At 37.0% G+C, this 18,912-nt stretch overlaps 1 protein-coding gene across 1 annotated transcript; it reads left to right on the top strand.

The window, feature by feature from the left end:
• The first annotated feature begins 6,024 nt into the window (after positions 1-6,024).
• Positions 6,025-10,147, top strand: LOC145014146 (putative serine/threonine-protein kinase WNK9). The gene is made up of 7 exons (XM_078972522.1): positions 6,025-6,282; positions 6,386-6,423; positions 6,527-6,754; positions 6,837-7,057; positions 7,504-7,661; positions 7,790-8,180; positions 8,927-10,147. Exons 1-7 carry the CDS (start codon positions 6,205-6,207, stop codon positions 9,829-9,831), a joined length of 2,019 nt encoding a protein of 672 aa, XP_078828648.1. The 5' UTR covers positions 6,025-6,204; the 3' UTR covers positions 9,832-10,147.
• The last annotated feature ends 8,765 nt before the right edge of the window (positions 10,148-18,912 follow it).

The raw sequence follows: 18,912 nt of genomic DNA on the forward strand, positions 1-18,912 counted from the left end.
TTGTGTTTGTACTCATTTGGTCCATTTCCTTTTTTTATATTCAATATACCATTGAACTAGTTGTTTGTGTTCACCATAACCCTTTTGACCGGCTTTTGACCTGTGATAGTCGGTCAAAGGGTTATGGTGAACATAAACAACAAGTTCGATGGTATATTGAGTATAAAAAAAGGAAAGGGACCAAATGAGAACAAACTCAACAGTTGGTTACCCTCCTGAGTCATTTTCCCCGAAAAGTTAAATGAAATTAAAATTGTAAATTTATCAAATACTAGAACCTTTTTTAGCTATAACGTATATGAAGAGCGTTTCAATGGCGTAACTTCGTTAAAACATGGTCTATGCTATGTTTACTGTGGTTAGCTATCAACACCTCTCTTCAAAAGGATATGATTGTGTATGAGAGATATATTTATCACATAAACGTTTACCTCAAGGTATATTATGTTGATGTGTCTACAAAAGCAGCATGATATTGTACATGTTGATGTTGTATCTCATCCCATGAATTCGATCTTAAAGGTAAGTAAACTCAAAAATCGCAACACTTGTGATTCCACTCGTTTGTAGATTTGTCTAAAACCCATGAAACGATAAATCATTAGATTGGAAATGTAAATGTAGTTATGAAATGTATCTGCTTAGTCAAGATTACCCTAATAAATATTCAAGTGCATTACAAAGTTGTACATGTATGAATAATGTTCTTTCGTGGGTAATGTTTTGAAGAAAAGAAAGAATAAATCTCATAAAGTCATTAATATCAATAGGAGATGACGTGAGATTTGTTGTAAATGAGTAAAGGGAAAATAACTCAGGAGGGTAACCAACTGTTGAGTTTGTTCTCATTTGGTCCATTTCCTTTTTTTGTACTTAATATACCATCGAACTTGTTGTTTTGTTCACCATAACCCTTTGACCGGCTATCACAAGTCAAAAGTCGGTCAAAAGGATTATGGTGAACACAAACAACAAGTTCGATGGTATATTGAATACAAAAAAAAAAAAAAAAGGAATGGACCAAATGAGTACAAACGCAAAAGTTAATTACCCTCAAGAGTCATTTTCCCTTATTATTTTGATGCAAACAGTTATTCTTGAAAATATTCATTCGTATTCTTTAAGAATGTTGACATAAAAAAAATCTCTTTAATGAAAGAAAAATGTGTGAAATGAATTTGAAAACAAATTTGAATGTGTTGAATGAAATTGTGTTCTAAAAAATCTAATGTAATTAATCAAAGATTTCATTTATTTTTTATTAATTAATATGAGTTAGTTTCCTAATATGTAGCTAATATTAAATTTCTCTCTCTTAATAATATGTCAAGTTTGTTATTATAATTAATTAAGTCAAATTTTATAGTAAATGCTATTCTATGATAATAACATGTACCTTAAGATCACAACCATTCATTCTTTTAATCTAATGGTCTCAATTTGGTCGCACATTCACACAATACTTGTCATTCACATTTGATTCTAACTATATATATATATATATATATATATATATATATATATATATATATATATATATATATTGAAATAGCAAACTAAGTAACCTACTCCTAAATACCACTATGTCTCCTAAGAGACTTGAACTCATGAGCTCTTATTTGAGAGAGTCACACCTTACCGCTAGGCCAAAGACTTTTTGGTGGTCCCATACTTATATATGATTGATATAATGGTGTGTGTGTGTGTATATATATATATATATATATATATATATATATATATATATATATATATATATATATATATATATATATATCATAGCTTTTTAAACTTGATTTTTGTTATAAACATAAATATGTAAGAGCATCACCAATGAATAATTTATAATAGAACTTAAAATATATAAGAGATACTTGGTTCATCCGGTATAAGATTTTTCCAAAATAATTTATAATAGAACTTAAAATATATAAGAGATAGTTCGTTCATCCGGTATAAGATTTTTCCAAAATAAACATATACAAATATGAAGTAAAAATAATATAACTAGATAGTTCGTACATTCAATTTTTCTTAAATAAACATATACAAATATGTAAGAGCATCCCAATGATTAAATTATAATAAAACTTAAAATTATGGTCTGAGCACCAATTCAAAAAACTTTAACCTCTAATTAAATAACTTATCTAATGGTTGGTTTCTTTCTTAGATTTTTTTATATACAAATTTAACTAATTACCATTATCTATCTAAAAAGTTCTTAAAAACGTTCTTATTTAATTATTTAAGTTTTAAACGCACATGGTTTTTTAATTTATTAAAAAGATTACAATAAATTGTTACAGAAAAAATATATTACTACGTATCGTTCATGAATTTAATACGAAAAAACTATTACGGAATAGTCACAAAAAGATTGAAAAAATTATATAATCATTATAAGTTTATATTTCATAAATAAAATGCCATTAAATATTTAATAAAATAATTAATTGGTTAATAAATAAAAAATATTTAAAACTAAAATATATTTAATAAGATATAATGGAAATGTAACTAAAATATGAAGAAGTTAAATGACAAAACATAAAAACAGATTAACTATTCAATATATATTTAATGATTAATACAAAAACACAAATAAATTATATGATCTAATAATAATAAACTGGAGGGGTAACCCTTGCTTCGCAAGGGTCAAAGGTGTTTGTATTGAAAGTCAATTGCTTTGCAAAGGTTAAAGGTGTTTGTATTGAAAGTCAACTACTTGACGATAGACTCTTTGTACAATTTTAACTTTAGTATTGTTTTCTATTTACAAAATGGAAATGAAATAATAATTTTTTTTATCCTTTCCACTATTATGAAAAGAGATCTAAGAAATAGTTGGATAATATAGTCAAAGGTTCGAACCCATGGTAACATGTCACGTAACCCATTTACTTCCTCATGTTGCCATATCACTTTCTGGTGGAACTCAAGAAGTTGGCTTTGGTTGACACTGTTTAACTGCATTTTTTTTAGTCTGGTTTCTAAATCAGATAATGTTTCAATTTCTTCATGCAACTATGACATAACATTAGCACATTTCTTCATCTTTTTAACCCTTTTTTCCATTTTCTTCAACCTATATTCCCATCCACACCATTTGAGATTAAATCTCAAATAGGGTGTGGAAAACATGGTCAAGATTATGATACATGGGGTCCACACACTTCTTTCCAAGCCTAGCCACTGAGATTGATACACCCTTTAAGTTATCAATGATTTTTGATAGGGCAAGATTGATAAGGTAAGAATGATCATCTAAAATAAGTGTACGGGTGCCAAGTGAATATCTGAGTTCTTCTTTTAGTCTTGACACATAGCTGTCAGTTAGGCAGTGCCATAAATTTACTACTTTACACATCAATCTTGAGCCTTCGAATGATAAGATTCCAATCGTTGGGTTTTCAGCCTCCAATCCCTTGTTTTTATGTGAAGTCTTGAGAATTATAAACCAAAATGTCTCGTTCATTTTCTTGATTTCTAAAGAAGTACGTGATGATGATAATGTATGCTCACTAGTCCTGTTACAAAAACAGTAATAAAAACCAATAATTGGTAACAAAGACCTTGGGTGAATAAGTAATTTTAGTTTGAAATTTTGGTAGAATGGGTTAACATTGCATAACAAAAGGGAAATCTTTGCAATTAGTTGAGGACTTCAAGATCACTATTAGTAAACACATATCATATGTTCCTTTTATTGTTCCTGTAATTTGCAATTGATAAATCAATTCCCCTCGAGATTGGTAAACTGAATAAATTGCAAAGAGTGGTTTTCACGAAACAATTAAGCAAGAATACAACTAATTTCATATCAATACTAAGCTAGACCAACATACAGATTTAATGCAGCAAACTAACATCAAATTTTGTGCATTTAAAAACTCACCAAGAACACCCAAAGCCAAGAACATTGATAGACAAATGTTTGGGGTAGAGTTTTTATGGCAGTTATTGACATTTTTTCTGGAGAAAATCGGGAAATTCGAAGGGTTAATTCTTGGATGCAGCAAGTAGCCACATCGTGCCAAATTTAGGAACCCATTTGAGATTGAGTTTTTGAACATACCTCACATCTGAAAGATTCTGATCAGAAAAAGAGACATTGGCTCGAGGATTTTGTACTACTCTCTTGTTTTTTGGACACTTTTGATTCTAATGTTTCTTTCTAACTCTAATGCATTGCTTTTGTTTCAGGATGAGCAAATGTATTCTTGGGGACCCAAACTTCCTTCTTCTTTATGGGTTCTAGAAATGACTTCTTTGGAACCCAAACATTCTTTGGATTTGAGTTCAAAATGATGCTTTTGACCCTATCAAGAAAGCTAAAAGATTGTTGAAAGGTCGAAACAAAGTAGACATCAGACTGAATTTTTCTACAAGTCTTTGACACCTACTGATACAAACATATATGGTGGTTGTTTTATATGGTTTTGTTATTTCCTTCATATGAGTACATTTTCATTGTTGAAAAATATGAAAATAGATCAACAAAATTTCAAAAAAAATATAGCACATCTGTGTTATTCTCATCAAATCATTCGCTAAAAATTCTGCCTGACCTCTATTTTTCTATAAATTGGAATCCAAGTTGTTCATTCACCAACATAATAAGGATAAATTTGGTAAACTACTGATGCAATACTATGAGGAATGAATAGCTTCAGAATCAACAATAGAGTACCTTTTTAATAGCTTCGGGAACAGCAAGAGACAAAACTCATGTTGAAACCCGATGGTGGTGTACTGTCGGTTCGATGGTGGTGACATAGAAAGTAGGAGTCAATAAAGTTCTTGGTAGGAGTCGATCGTTCATGGCGGTCCTACTGCCCTTGTTTGCTTCCAGCCATGTATGCCCTAGTATACAATATAGGTGGAGATAAGCAAAAAGGAAATCGAGGCTTCAATAAGATAGGAGCATCGCGACCTAGTTCCATCTTCCTTCAACATATGGAGGCAAACAGTGGTGGTAAATACTATGTGCATGTACGTAGACAAAGACATGGGTTGCGTTGGTGTATGCATTGATGGCGGTGCACAAATGACAGTCCTCCCATAACTACTTTGGAGCACTTTTCCGGTGGGAAGAAATCAGTTATGATTTTAAGCCAATGAAAACCATCCTGCCAATGAAAACCATCAACGGAGAAGATGTAGAGTTTTCAAATGGATTATGTGAGAGGTTTATATTTACCCGGATCAATTGTCGGTGAAGAGCTCTGTAAGCATTTCATTTAACCTTGATAATAAATAAACTCATGGAGATTAGGGTAAGATGGTGGGTGCATCAGCGAGGTTTGTAAGCATTTGGTTGAAAAACAAAACTGCAGAGAAGAAGAAGCTGACACGTATATGTGATCAAGTTCAACAATTTCACCAGGGATTATACGTCTGGAAAGCAAGGCATTAACTACCCCGATAGAAAATAGATTGATAGAATAAAAGAAAAAAAAATAAATAAATAATGATGGTCCAATGGGGTTAAATTAATGTGTATAAGGAAACTCAAAATTAATATGTATATAAATGGTTAATAAAAAAAATCAATAGTAATAAATATTAAAAAAAATCCTATTGAAAATACTCAAAGTGTGATGTGCATATGAAATAAAAACTTAAAAAAGCTATAAAAAACTATTTTTGATTTATATCTGAGAGAATGAATATGGGTTAGGACAAGGATATATGGGAAGCAAAAGTCTAAACAAATTTATGACCATATTTTCAAGTGGTGGATACAATTTGTTTTTTTATTTGTTCAGACCGGCTACAATTTATTTGATATGTAGACAAAGGCACCATTGCATGTGTGTGTGTGGGGGACTGTGGGTGGCTCGTGAAGAGATAGAAAAGAGGACACAAGAAAAGAAAGAGAGGTGTTTTTGTCATGATATGTGTGTGCTTCTGTCTGTGGGGCTAAAGGAAAAAAGAAAGAGTTTTTATGTGTGTTTGCCTTTTTAGAAATCTTTTGCCTCGTTGTCTCTGAGTTGTTGAAATATCTCGACTATCTTTCCTTAATCTTTTTTTTTTTTTTTTTTTTTTCTTTTTTTTTCTGATGGACTCAACGAGGAGGATTCCAATCTCCATCTCAATCTACCCTCTCTTCTTTCCACAATTATTGCACTACTTGCAGTAAAACCCATCTTCATCTATCTTCGTGATTAGCCCAGCCCCATCTCCCTCAAGTAAATAATGAATGGCGGTGTTGCATCTCTTAATTCAGATGAGTCTGAGTTCGTTGAAGTAGATCCTACCGGAAGATATGGAAGGGTAAAAATCCAAACTTTTTCTTTTCCCCTTTTGGGGTTTCTGATTTCTTGATGTTCTTGTTAGTCCATGATGAGTTAAAAACTTCCGATTCATCTTGTTTCAGTATAATGAGATTTTGGGGAAGGGAGCTTCAAAGACAGTGTAAGAACTTGCTAAACTTTTGATCGGTATTCGAAATTTCGAGATAATCATGTGGGATTTACAAATCGATTTGTGTTTTTTTCTTCTTTAAAAAAATTTCAAGTTATAGGGCTTTCGATGAGTATGAAGGCATAGAAGTGGCCTGGAATCAGGTAAAGCTGTATGATTTCCTGCAAAGTCCCGAGGATCTTGAGAGGTTATACTGTGAAATCCATCTACTGAAAACCTTGAAACACAACAATATCATGAAATTCTACACATCCTGGGTTGATACTGCGAACAGGAACATGAATTTTGTGACCGAGATGTTCACTTCTGGTACCCTTCGACAGTAAGTTGATCCCAAAATCTTTGACTTGGAGCCAGGGCGTTTCTTGATCTGATATTTGATTGATTTTGGAATTTGGGGTTAGGTATAGGCAGAAACACAGGAGGGTTAATCTAAGAGCAATTAAACATTGGTGTAGACAGATCTTGAAAGGCCTGCTCTATCTCCATAGCCATGATCCTCCTGTTATCCATAGAGATCTTAAATGTGATAATATTTTTGTTAATGGGAATCAAGGAGAAGTCAAGATTGGTGATTTAGGGCTTGCAGCCATTCTGCGTAAATCTCATGCTGCTCGCTGTGTTGGTGAGTTCCCCCTTCCTTGATTTCACTGCCTTAATTCTTTCCTGTGTTGTATTTTTGCACAAACATACTATATGATAATTGATACATACATACCTACCTCAAACAATTTTATTTATTTATTTTTTTTATATCATTATTTTTGATGAATTAGCAGTATATCTTAAACTTAGATATGCATACATATTTTATTTATGGGAGGTTTTAGCAGTAGGTCGTAATGGCATTCCATCTAAAGTAGTTCATTTATGTAACGGCTCCAGTTGTTGTAATTCGCAGATGCATTTATTTAACTCATTTTCGTATGACAGTCAACTAAATTCGTCTTTCCCACTTTCCATTTGTGGGATTGGGCTCCATATCTGATTTACATCTCACATGATGCTCTTGGGGCTCAGGGGTTGTTGGAAGAACCCTTTTGATATTTGCAACTTTTTGTTTGCTCTCAGGAACACCAGAATTCATGGCTCCCGAGGTTTATGCCGAGGAATACAATGAATTGGTGGATATATATGCTTTTGGAATGTGCATTTTGGAGATGGTCACATTTGAATATCCTTATAGTGAATGTACTCATCCCGCTCAGATCTACAAGAAAGTTATCTCGGTATCAACTCATTAACTTCTTATATATATATATATATATATATATATATATATATATATATATATATATATATATTCATCAAATCACATTCAAGATATGATCATATAACTTAATTTGTTTCCAAATAGGGGAAAAAACCTGATGCGCTGTACAAAGTTAAAGACCCCGAAGTGCGACAATTTGTGGAGAAATGTCTAGTTACCGTTTCTCTTAGGCTTCCAGCAAAAGAGCTACTCAAAGACCCTTTTCTCCAACCGGACGATTATGGCTACGATTTGAGGCCGATTGATTATTGGAGAGATTTTGACGGAATGCCTCTAATAAATAATCATTTAATTACCAACAGCCCACCAACCGATAACTACTCAAACTATCTTGGTTATGAACTTGAAGGAAATGAAATTGAATTGTTCACAACCCAAGAACAAGACCATCTTGAAGACATCGATATTTCTATCAAGGGAAGGAGGGGAGATGACGATGGCATCTTCTTAAGACTACGAATTGCCGATAGAGAAGGTATGTGTATGTGCCTTTTTATAGATCCAGTAGAAAATTGTTATTGCTTGACAGCATTTTGTCACTTAACTTTGTTATGTTGTTTGATTATACCATTGTACTTTTTTTTTACGGCCTTAACAAACCATTTCCCTAGGTTACCTACCTGGTTGTGAAAATGGGCAAAATAGCCCCCTCCCATCCATTTGTTGAGGATGGTATACTTGTGGAAAAGGTCAAGGGTTTGAGGCTCAACAACCGCATGGTGGGAATTTTTAATTCCATTGTGGATTGTCCCCAACCATCTAGTGGCCTGCTGTGTACTCGATTTGCATCTCACTTCATGCTATGGGTGGGGGCGGTCTGCGGCCGGAAGAATAACCCTTTTTCCAGTAACGGGCTAAAATAAGGAAAGACAACACATACTTTCACCGCTTTGTAGAATTATCTACTGAACTATTTTTTTTTCTTCTTATTGCATTAATAATAGCTTAGTGGCTAAATCGATAAAATGGTGGGAAGTATGTAATGCTTTTCTGTATTTTTGCCCTGAAAACCATGATATCAAAACCAGGTGATTGTGGAAAGTGTAGTCTTTTTGAACAGTCCAAAAAGTATATCGGTTTAATCACAGCATAAAATAGTTGAGTGGCTTAATTGATGATATGGTGGTAAAGATATAAGGCTTTAATTTCTATACTTTTCATTGTTTAACAATCAAAAGGAACTTGTGTGATAAGCTATTATTGGTGACTAAATATTTGCAGGGCGTGTTCGGAATATTTACTTCCCCTTCGACATTGAATCCGACACAGCATTTAGTGTTGCAAATGAAATGGTTTTCGAGTTGGATATCACCAATCAAGATGTCCATAAGATAGCCGACATGATCGATGGTGAAATTTCTTGCTTAGTGCCCGAGTGGAAAAAAGGATTAAGTCCATTAGAAGAAAGCCCGCATCACGAGAACAACGGTTTCTGCCAAAGTTGCGAGCCAAACGGTTCCCGAATCAACTACTTACCCGCAAGGACCACGAATGGAAAAAACCTACTTCACTGTTCGCGCCACCATTGTGCCGCCATCCATGGCCGTTTTGAAGAAATAACTTATCAATTTGAAGGGTCTGAGCATTGTGTCACCGAGGGTGCACCCGTGGTCTCGAGCCAATCTGATGGATTACAATATTCCGATATATGGGCTCATCACGAGGGACCAGAAATGGGCACGAGTGAATATCAATCGTGTACGGAGGACGAACCAGGAGAACGAGAAGTTTTGAAGGCGGTGAAGTTAAAGGTATTGGAGGAAACTGAAACTACTCCCCACGAACAACAGGATTTTGCAGATGATTATGAAAATGAAATTAGACAAGAACTCAGATGGCTCAAGGCCAAATATCAGATGGAGCTAAGGGAGCTTAGAGATAAACAACTAGGACTTGCTCCAAAAGTTTATTCTAGCTCTAGTAAACATACAAAAGAAAAATCGTCATCTTCAATAGAACACAAGGATGATGATCATTTACTAAAATCGTTCGCTTCGGGGACACATTTTGTTTCTTTTCCTATAAATGATGGGACATGCGAAGAGACAAGTTTTGAGGACAATTATTTGCTTCCTCAAGCTCTTCATAGGGCAACTTCTCTTCCTGTGGATGCTATAGATGGTTGAGATGATTTGGGATTTTATTGGAAAAAAGGTTTCCTGGATTCTTTTTTTAGACCCCAAGAACAATAAGGTGGTGATAGGTTGTTTTTCTTTGTGATATTTTTTGTACAGCCCTCTGCTCAAGGTTACAAATACGGTATCTTTGAGATGTATTGTGAGAGTGTACATTACCATCTAATATCATACTTATACATGGGGTTTTCCCAAAACCATCATCTATTGGGTAAATTACCTGGATCATGATTGGAAGATGTATATTTATTTGATTACTTTTTGAATGGAGGAATATTGAATAAAACTATGCTATGTTCTTATATAACTCGTTAAATTTGGTTGTTAAACTAGATAACTAGTTTAGAGTATATATACAAAATTGTTAAGGTGATAGTCCTTTCTTTCTAACCATATTTTGATGATTAGCATCTTAGAATGAGATACTTTGACGTTAGGGACATTTGGTTTGAAATCCTTTAGAAGAATTAAAAATTAGTTAATTAGATTGAAAACTGTAGGCGATGTGACCCTCATGCTTCTCATCTCTGACCAAGTCCTGTCTAATTCCTGATGGGTTTGGGGTGAAGGAATCCATGTCAAAGGGTATGGAACCCGTTGTGTATGTGTTTAGTAAGAAATATGAAAATGGTGGTTACATGTTTTGTTAAAAAGAAATTTAAAAAGACATAGGTATAACTCAATCACCGCAAAGTTAAAAGTATACAATTCGTAAATAGCAACAGCAAATAAACTATAATAATCATGTTCATTATTCACTGGTATGGTCTTTCTTCACAAATAGTCGTCATCCATTGATCACCATCATTAGATCTTCATAACTGAAGTATTAAAATGAACAAAATTTAGGCCTTACACCATCATCAAGAAAAAAATTTATGCCACGATCGTTAGAAAATAAAACTAATAATATAAAAAAGATAAACATGTTGTGCCATCAACCGAGTCGTCTTCAAACATTGTAAGTTATTTTTCTTTTCATTTGAATGTTTACCTAGCAAAAAATAAAGATGAGTATTATCAAAAACTCTGTGTAAAAGAAATGAAATAAAATGAAAACGGGTAGAAAAATCAATATTATGTGGGGAAATTCCTTAATATATTCATTATATTTACATAAAACAATGTTTTCTCCAAAAAAAAAAGGCATTGGAAAATCGTTTTATGTACGAAAAAACCACTGAAAAGTTGTTTTATTTTTGAAAGAACTCATGCAACGACGAGAGTTTTTTCAGCTAAAATCCCAAATATATATAGATTCCTTAGTGCTTTTTTTTTAAGAAAAAGAAAAAAAAAACAACCCATAGTTTTTTATAAATAATACCAACGTTTTGGAACTAGTCTAAAGAATACCTCAATGGTTTGATAAATGACATAAAAAACTTTAAGTTTGACATAAATAAACCGGAAAGAATAGTAAAACCGAACATTTCTTCCAATCGTAAGGGCTATAATGATTCAGAAATACGGACAAAGGTAAAATTGAATTTTTTTTTTTTTTTTTTTTACCTTCGGACTTTAATGAACCTAAAATACAAAAAAAGGAAAATCCATATATATTTCTGCAAAACTCAAGGGTTTTTATGTTATTTGTCCTAATTGGGATGGATGGTTGGGGTTAGGGTGAAACGGTGTGTGTTTTTTTATTTTTTAATAAATTACAAAAAAACAAAAAAAGGAATTAAAAAACATTAAGACTAAATAGTCACTTACAGTCGACAAAGGACCAAAATCAATTCATTTGTCCTAAGTGGGATGGGAGGTTGTGGTTAAAGTGAATGTGGGGTGTGTTTTTCATATCCTAACTGATTCACGATCTCATTCTCTCATTTCAATAGGTTTCTTATCTAGCAGAACAATTGTCGTTTTCATTCATAGAATAGCTATAAAATTTCAGTTTTATTTTTCTTACCAACGTAAAATCAGAGCACTTGACATTGACTCATCTCCAAACATCAATGCCAGCGGATGTGGTGATCATTATAGGTACTCAAGATATTGTGTATGGAGATATGGATAGATAGGACTAAGAGAATAATCTTGTTTGGTTACGTAATCCCATAACCAAATTTCGGAGGCATAATAGTTATGGATTTTCATTCTATAGATGAAAAGCTACAATGTTTAATTTTGTAGTTATATTTTGTAGCATAATAGCTACGAAATTTCATTTCTTAGTGAAACAACTATGAAATTCTATTTCACAACAAATTTTTGTAGCAAAACTATGGATTTTCATGTCATAGAAAAATAACTATGAATTATAATTTCGTAAAACCATTTTGTAGAAAAACACCTATGAAATTTCGTTACGTAGAAAATTAGCTAAATAATCTAGTTCCATAACAAAATTGCTATGGATTTTCCCACATAGCAAAACAGCTAGGAAATTCAGTTTTAGCAAAATTTTGTAGTCTAATACCTATGTAATTTTATTTCGTAGCAAAATAGCTACAAAATTCATTTATGTAACAATATTTCATAACATAGTAGCTATGAAATATCATTATGTAGCATAATAGATTAGTATTTAGTTCCGTAGTAATTCCAGTAGCAAAATAAACATGTATTTATATTCTATATAAAATTTGGTAGCAGACTAATTACGAATTACGATTCCATAACTAGTTCTAGGTTTACTACTAAATTTTATGTAACGATCCGATTTTCATATTAATTTTTTTTCATTTTTAATTAATCACAATCATTTGCATAAACCATAAATTCCCAAAACATCCGTTTTCAAAACAACATCCATTACATCATTATTTTTCCTTTAAGTCATCAGAGTGTCCCAAAATGTGTCAATAAAAGAGAGATAGAGTGCACGCCGCGCCATCACGCATTGCCCTTGCCCTTAGGCTTTGAAGTACCCGAAACAAATCAACACCATGTAAGCGAAATGCTTAGTGAGTTCCCCAGAGCATACCACACACAATCCACATACACATACCCCACATGATTTTTACCTAGGACTGCCATGGACTACCCCACATGGTCTTACATCCAATGTCATAGGCTACCCCACATGGACTTACCGAGGAGTACCATCATCTACCCCACATGGTCTTATATCCAATGCCTCGCGCTCCCCCAGGGTCTTCCACACAACCATATAATCACATAACATGATAAATCATAAAATAACTATCATACACATACCATGATCACATAATGGGCCGACCTTGGTGCCTTAAACCCATAGATATGGTGAGAAGACTCACCTCAGTCTGTTGAATATAAAAACTGATCTCCTAACAGTCCGTAATTTCCCGAGCTGAATAATAATAATAACATAAACAACATTAGGGCTTTAAATTAACTAAGGGGGAAAACCCAACCTCCAATTCCTCACTCAAGGACTAATGGGCCCAAAAGTCCATGTCCAAAATCCTTAATGGGCCTCTTGGTCCAAAAGGCCCAACCATTAAATCCATGGCCCATAATAGATGTCAAGCCCTTAATTTACAGAATTCAATCAAGCCCACTAACCAAATGGGCCCAAAGGCTCAAAGGCCCAAAACAGTTTAGGGCCTAATTGTTGTTGCCTACGCCCAACATACCATCTTGGTACGCGCAACGTACTGAGGGTTTGGGGACTACGCACAGTGTACAACTTGTTACGCCCCACATACAACCAATTTAAGCACTTTCTCCATTAAGTGCTTAATGCTCGATTTCCTCATGACCAAAAGTCAGATCTAGGTCTGCTAAAACGTCCTAAGGCATAAAGTTGCAACCTTTATGCCCTTGCATGCCTCATAAACGTCCAACACTTCCATTAAGACCTTTTCAAGGTCCTTAATCCATGCATGAGACCTATACATCCATCAAGATCCCATTTTTATGCTTCTAAACGACCAAGGGACCTCAGATCTACCATCCTCATCTTATGGAGTTGCTTAACTCATCAAAAGAGGTCCAAAACCAACCAAATGGACAAAACTAGAAAAGCCTAGCTAGATCTAAGGATTTAGATGGAAAGGTGCAAAATTTTTACCTCCAAAAGCTTTTTAAGGTGAATTTGATGCGGGATCTTGAAGCACCTACACATTCCAAACTTGCTTGACCACTTCTTCTTCTTGTAATGAACACTAAAAGGTCACAAATGCACTGTTTTAAGCTCAAGAATGATCTCACAAGGTTCTATGGGGTATAAGGACACTCTAAGGCTATGGAGGCTCTCTGGGGTTAAGTCCAAGGGACTTAAGATCGCTTAAATAGGCCTCATGTTCGAAAACTAGGGTTTTGCACCTCTGGTGCGTACTTCCTGCATAAGGCTTGGTACGCCCCACCATACCACAATTCTCCTCGCGACCAGCCATGCATAGTATGCCAAGCATACACTTAAGTACGCCCAACGTACTTAAGGGACCATCCATGCAAAATATAATTTCCTTAGGGTTTCAAGACATACCTGATTTTTGGGTGTTACAACTCTCCCCCACTTGGACTAGACTTCGTCCTCGAAGTCCGCAGCTGTGAACAGATAGGTAATGCTCCCAGATCCCCTCCTCTGGATCCCACGTCCATTCGAAGCCCTTCCGGTGCTGCCATTGCACCTTTACCAACTTCACTTCTTTGTTACGAAGACCCTTTGTCTTCCTCTCTAAGATGGAGACCAGCTTCTCGACAAAATTTAGGCTCCCATCCACCTGAATGTCGTCCAAGGAAACAAATGCGGTCTCGTCAGCAATACACTTCTGAAGCTGAGACACATGGAAGGTATTGTGTATCTAACTAAGCTCCTCTGGAAGCTCTAAACGATATGCCACCTTTCCCACTCGGGCTGTAATCCTGAACGGGCCTATGAACCGAGGCCCCAACTTACCGCGCTTCCGAAACCTGATAATCCCTTTACAGGGAGACACCTTCAGCAACACGAAATCCCCGACTTGAAACTCGAGATCCGAGCGTCGTCGGTCTGCATAACTCTTCTGATGGCTTTGCGCGATTCGCAACCAATCACACACCTGTTGGATCAATCCGGTGGTCTTGAGCACTACGTCAGTGCTCCCCATGACCCAATGTCTAACCTCGTCCCAACACACCGGGGTCCTGCACCTCCGTCCATATAACATCTCGAATGGAGCCCGACCAATACTAGAATGATAATTGTTATTGTATGAAAACTCTGCCAATGGGAGGTACGTGTCCCAACTCCCTCCAAAGTCCAGCACGCATGCACGCATCATGTCCTCCAATTTCTGGATCGTCCTCTCACTCTGACCGTTAGTCTGAGGGTGATATGTCGTACTGAAATGCAACTAAGTGCCCAGTTCCTCATGAAACTTCTTCCAGAACCTGGATGTAAATCGAACATTCCTATCAGAAACCACTAACACTGGTACCCCGTTCCTAGCCACCAATTCTCGAACATAAATGTCCGCTAACTTTTTTGCGGATATACTCTCAGAGATCGGAATGAAATGGGCACTCTTTGTCAGTCTGTCCATGATAACCCATATGGAATCCACGTTCCTCGCTGTCATTGGTAGCTTCGTAATGAAGTCCATAGTGATCTCTTCCTACTTCCACATGGGAATGGGTAACGGCAGAACCTTGCCATGAGGCCGCTAATGCTCGGCCTTAACCTTCCTACAGGTCAAGCACCGCTTAATGAACCAGGCGATCTCCCGCTTCATGTTGGGCCACCAATAACTCAGCCTCAAGTCCGTATACATTTTTTTTCGCACCTGGATGTATAGAAAACTTGGACTTATGTGCCTCCTCTAATAGCATCTGCCTCACTCCTCCTAATACATGCACCCATACTCATCCATATTGCGTCAAAAGACTGTGGCTATCCTTAACAAACAAAGGATACTGACCCTGAATTTTCTCCATTTTCCAATTCTCTCTCTTTTCCCCCTCAACCTGGGCCTCTCTAATCATGTCTAACAAGGGTGAAATCACAGCCATCCTCATACAAATATCCCTAATTAGGGACCCTATCATCTTGCGGCTCAATGCATTGGCCACCACATTGGCCTTCCCTGGATGGTATAAGATTTTACAATCATAATCCTTCAGCACATCCAACCATATCCTCTGCCGCATATTGAGGTTCTACTAATCCATCAAATACTTCAAACTCTTGTGATCGGTATAAATTATGAACCGTATCCCATACAAATAGTGCCTCCAAATCTTGAGGACAAACACCACTGTCCCCAGCACCAAGTCATGCGTGGGGTAATTCGCCTCGTGAGGCTTCAATTACCTTGAGACGTAAGCAATCACATGCCCCCTCTGCATCAATACGGCACCCAACCCTGAAATCAGTGCATCACAGTACACCAATAAATCATCCAACCCCTCGGGTAGTACTAGAATTGGAGCCTTGCATAATCTCCGTCTCAGGGTTTCAAACGCCATCTGCTGATCCTCATCCCATCGATAGGTCACATTCTTCTTGGTCAAGTGGTTCAATGGTGCAACGATCTTGGAGAAATCTTGAATAAATCTCCGATAGTAGCCCACTAAACCCAAGAAGCTACGAATCTCTGAGTCATTCTTCGGTACCTCCCATCGCATCACAGCCTCTACCTTGGCTGGGTGAACTGAAATCCCCTCCTGATTGATGACATGCCCCAACAATTGTACTTCTCGTAGCCAAAAATCACATTTGGAGAACTTTGCATACAATTTCTCCGCACTCAGGGTCTCCAATACCTCCCTCAAATGTTGCTCGTGCTGCTCCTTGGTCTTAGAGTAGACCATAATATCACCAATAAAGACGACCACTGATTGATCCGGCATCGGCCTACATACCCGGTTTATGAGATCCATGAATGATGTTGGGGCATTGGTGAGCCCAAACGACATCACCACAAACTCATAATACCCATATCTAGTCCTGAAGGCCATCTTTGATATATCCTCCTCCCGAATCCTCATTTGGTGATACCCGGACCGAAGATCAATCTTGGAGAACCAAGATGCACCATGCAGCTGATCAAATAAGTCATCAATCCTTGGAAAAGGATAATGGTTCTTCACCGTCAATTTGTTCAGCTCCCTATAATCAATGCACATCCTGTGCGATCCATCGTTCTTTTTCATGAAAAGGATCAGTGCTCCCCAGGGAGAACTGCTCGAACGGATGAAACCTTGGTCTAGCAGTTCCTAAAGCTGCATAGATAACTCTTGCATCTCAGGTGGTGCCAACCGATACGGTGCATTGCTATTGGAGCCGCATCCGACACTAAATCAATGCGAAACTGCACCTACCTTTCCGGAGGCAATCTTGGTAACTCTTTGGGAAAAACATCCCAGAAATCCTGTACCACTGGCATACTGCTCATATCTGACACGGTCTCTACTCTTGTATACGAAACGTAAGCCAGAAACAGGGATGTCAAAAACCCCCCATGGGACCCCAATCCCGTACGGGACTAAATTTAAAAAAAAAAAAAACGGGAGCGGGAGCGGGGGCAAAATTAAACCCCGCTTATTTTCGGGACCGGGGTCGGGAGTTGGTATTTCCGTCCCGTACTCCCGCCGGGGCCTCGGTTGTACATTTATGTAAAAAATATATATTTAATATAAAATACATATACAAAATAGATTTTCTAATTTTAGGTTTAGGTTAGGTTTTACTTTCCTGTTTCCAATTAATTGATCTTGAAGAGGTAGTGAATTGATCATATAATTTTGGACATGTAAGTATTTTATATTTGTAATATTAGATTTGTCGTATTTTATATTTATAAGATTGTTAGAATTGTCATTTTGTAATGTTGGATTCGTAATGTTGGATTTTTAATTTTTTAGTTACTAAAAGATTAGGTTAGAAGCTTTTAAAGTTGTTAAAAATAGTCTTTTTAGCCTAAACCAAAGTAGTTGTTTAGCAAAAAAATTGAATTTTAAACCTATAAACCGGGGGAACCAGGGCGGGACCGGGAGCGATGGAGGTGACCGGGGGCGGGACCGGGAGCTATGTAAACGGGGGAGCGGGGGGCGGGACCGGAAGCGAGGGCACCAACTGATTTCAGGGGCGGGAGCGGGGGCAACTATTTCCGCTCCCGTTTGGTCCCGTTGATATCCCTAGCCAGAAATCTCGTGCAACCCTGCTACAAAAACCTCCTAGCCCTCGCAACCGAATAGAGGGTTGGGCCCTACGAGGCCCTCTCACTATGAATAACCAGTTCTCCCCCACTTGGGTTCGAACCCTGACCAACTGACGCTTGCAATCAATCATGGTCCCGTTGGCCCCTAACCAGTCCATCCCAACAATCACCTTCAATCCTTGCAGCGGTATCAGAACTAAATCAATGCAAAACCTCTCGCCATGCACATTTAGGACACAATCCCGATATACTATCGCAGCACTCACAGTGCGGTCATCTATAATCTCCACCTTGAGCGGGGTATCCAAAGTCCCCAGCACGTCTCAGAATTTCTTGCTAAGCTCAAGGGACACAAAAGATCAGGTAGCTCCCGAATCAAACAAAACATGAGCCAACATACCATTGACCAAAAAGGTCCATATACAACATGATTCATACATATATAAGCACTTCTAACAACATAAGGCAAAGAAGAATAAACATGTACCAACCACGACATCCGATGCTGCACGAGCCTCCTCGGTAGTCAGCTGGAAAGCGCAACTCTTCACCACTGGAGTTTCCGCCTTGACAGGGTGGCCATCAGTAATCCTCATAGCGGCGGGCATGAGTGCCACCACTGTTCCTCCCCCTCCCTGCAACATTGGACAATCGGCCTTTTTATGGCATGTATGGTTGCAGTGGAAACATATCAAGCCCTTCTTCGGGCAATCCTTGCTCATGTGATCCTGGTGGCCACAGGAGTAACATCCCGATGACCCGACCGTTCGACAAGCCCCATTATGAAACCTCCTGCACTTGGCACACCATCCCTAGCTTTGTTGGCCCCTACCAGAAGGATCAGAGGTCTTAGGCATCTTGGCCTGAGCCCCTGCTGCCTGCACCTGCTCAGTCTTCCACTTCGTGCAGGACTCCAACTCCATCTCCCTCTTACGGGCCTTCTACGCCATATCATTCAGGGATTTGCACCCCGTAAATCTCACAAACTCCCGAATATCAT

This window comes from Lactuca saligna, chromosome 9 (genome assembly GCF_052625555.1).
Source record: "Lactuca saligna cultivar CGN05327 chromosome 9, ASM5262555v1, whole genome shotgun sequence".
Lineage (NCBI taxonomy): Eukaryota > Viridiplantae > Streptophyta > Magnoliopsida > Asterales > Asteraceae > Lactuca > Lactuca saligna.

Excerpts from the sequence above, each read along its gene's own strand:
- LOC145014146 (XM_078972522.1), top strand. The coding sequence starts at position 6,205 with ATGAATGGCGGTGTTGCATCTCTTAATTCAGATGAGTCTGAGTTCGTT. Across the intron at positions 6,283-6,385 it reads CTACCGGAAGATATGGAAGG|TATAATGAGATTTTGGGGAA; the intron begins GTAAAAATCCAA and ends ATCTTGTTTCAG. Across the intron at positions 7,058-7,503 it reads TCATGCTGCTCGCTGTGTTG|GAACACCAGAATTCATGGCT; the intron begins GTGAGTTCCCCC and ends GTTTGCTCTCAG.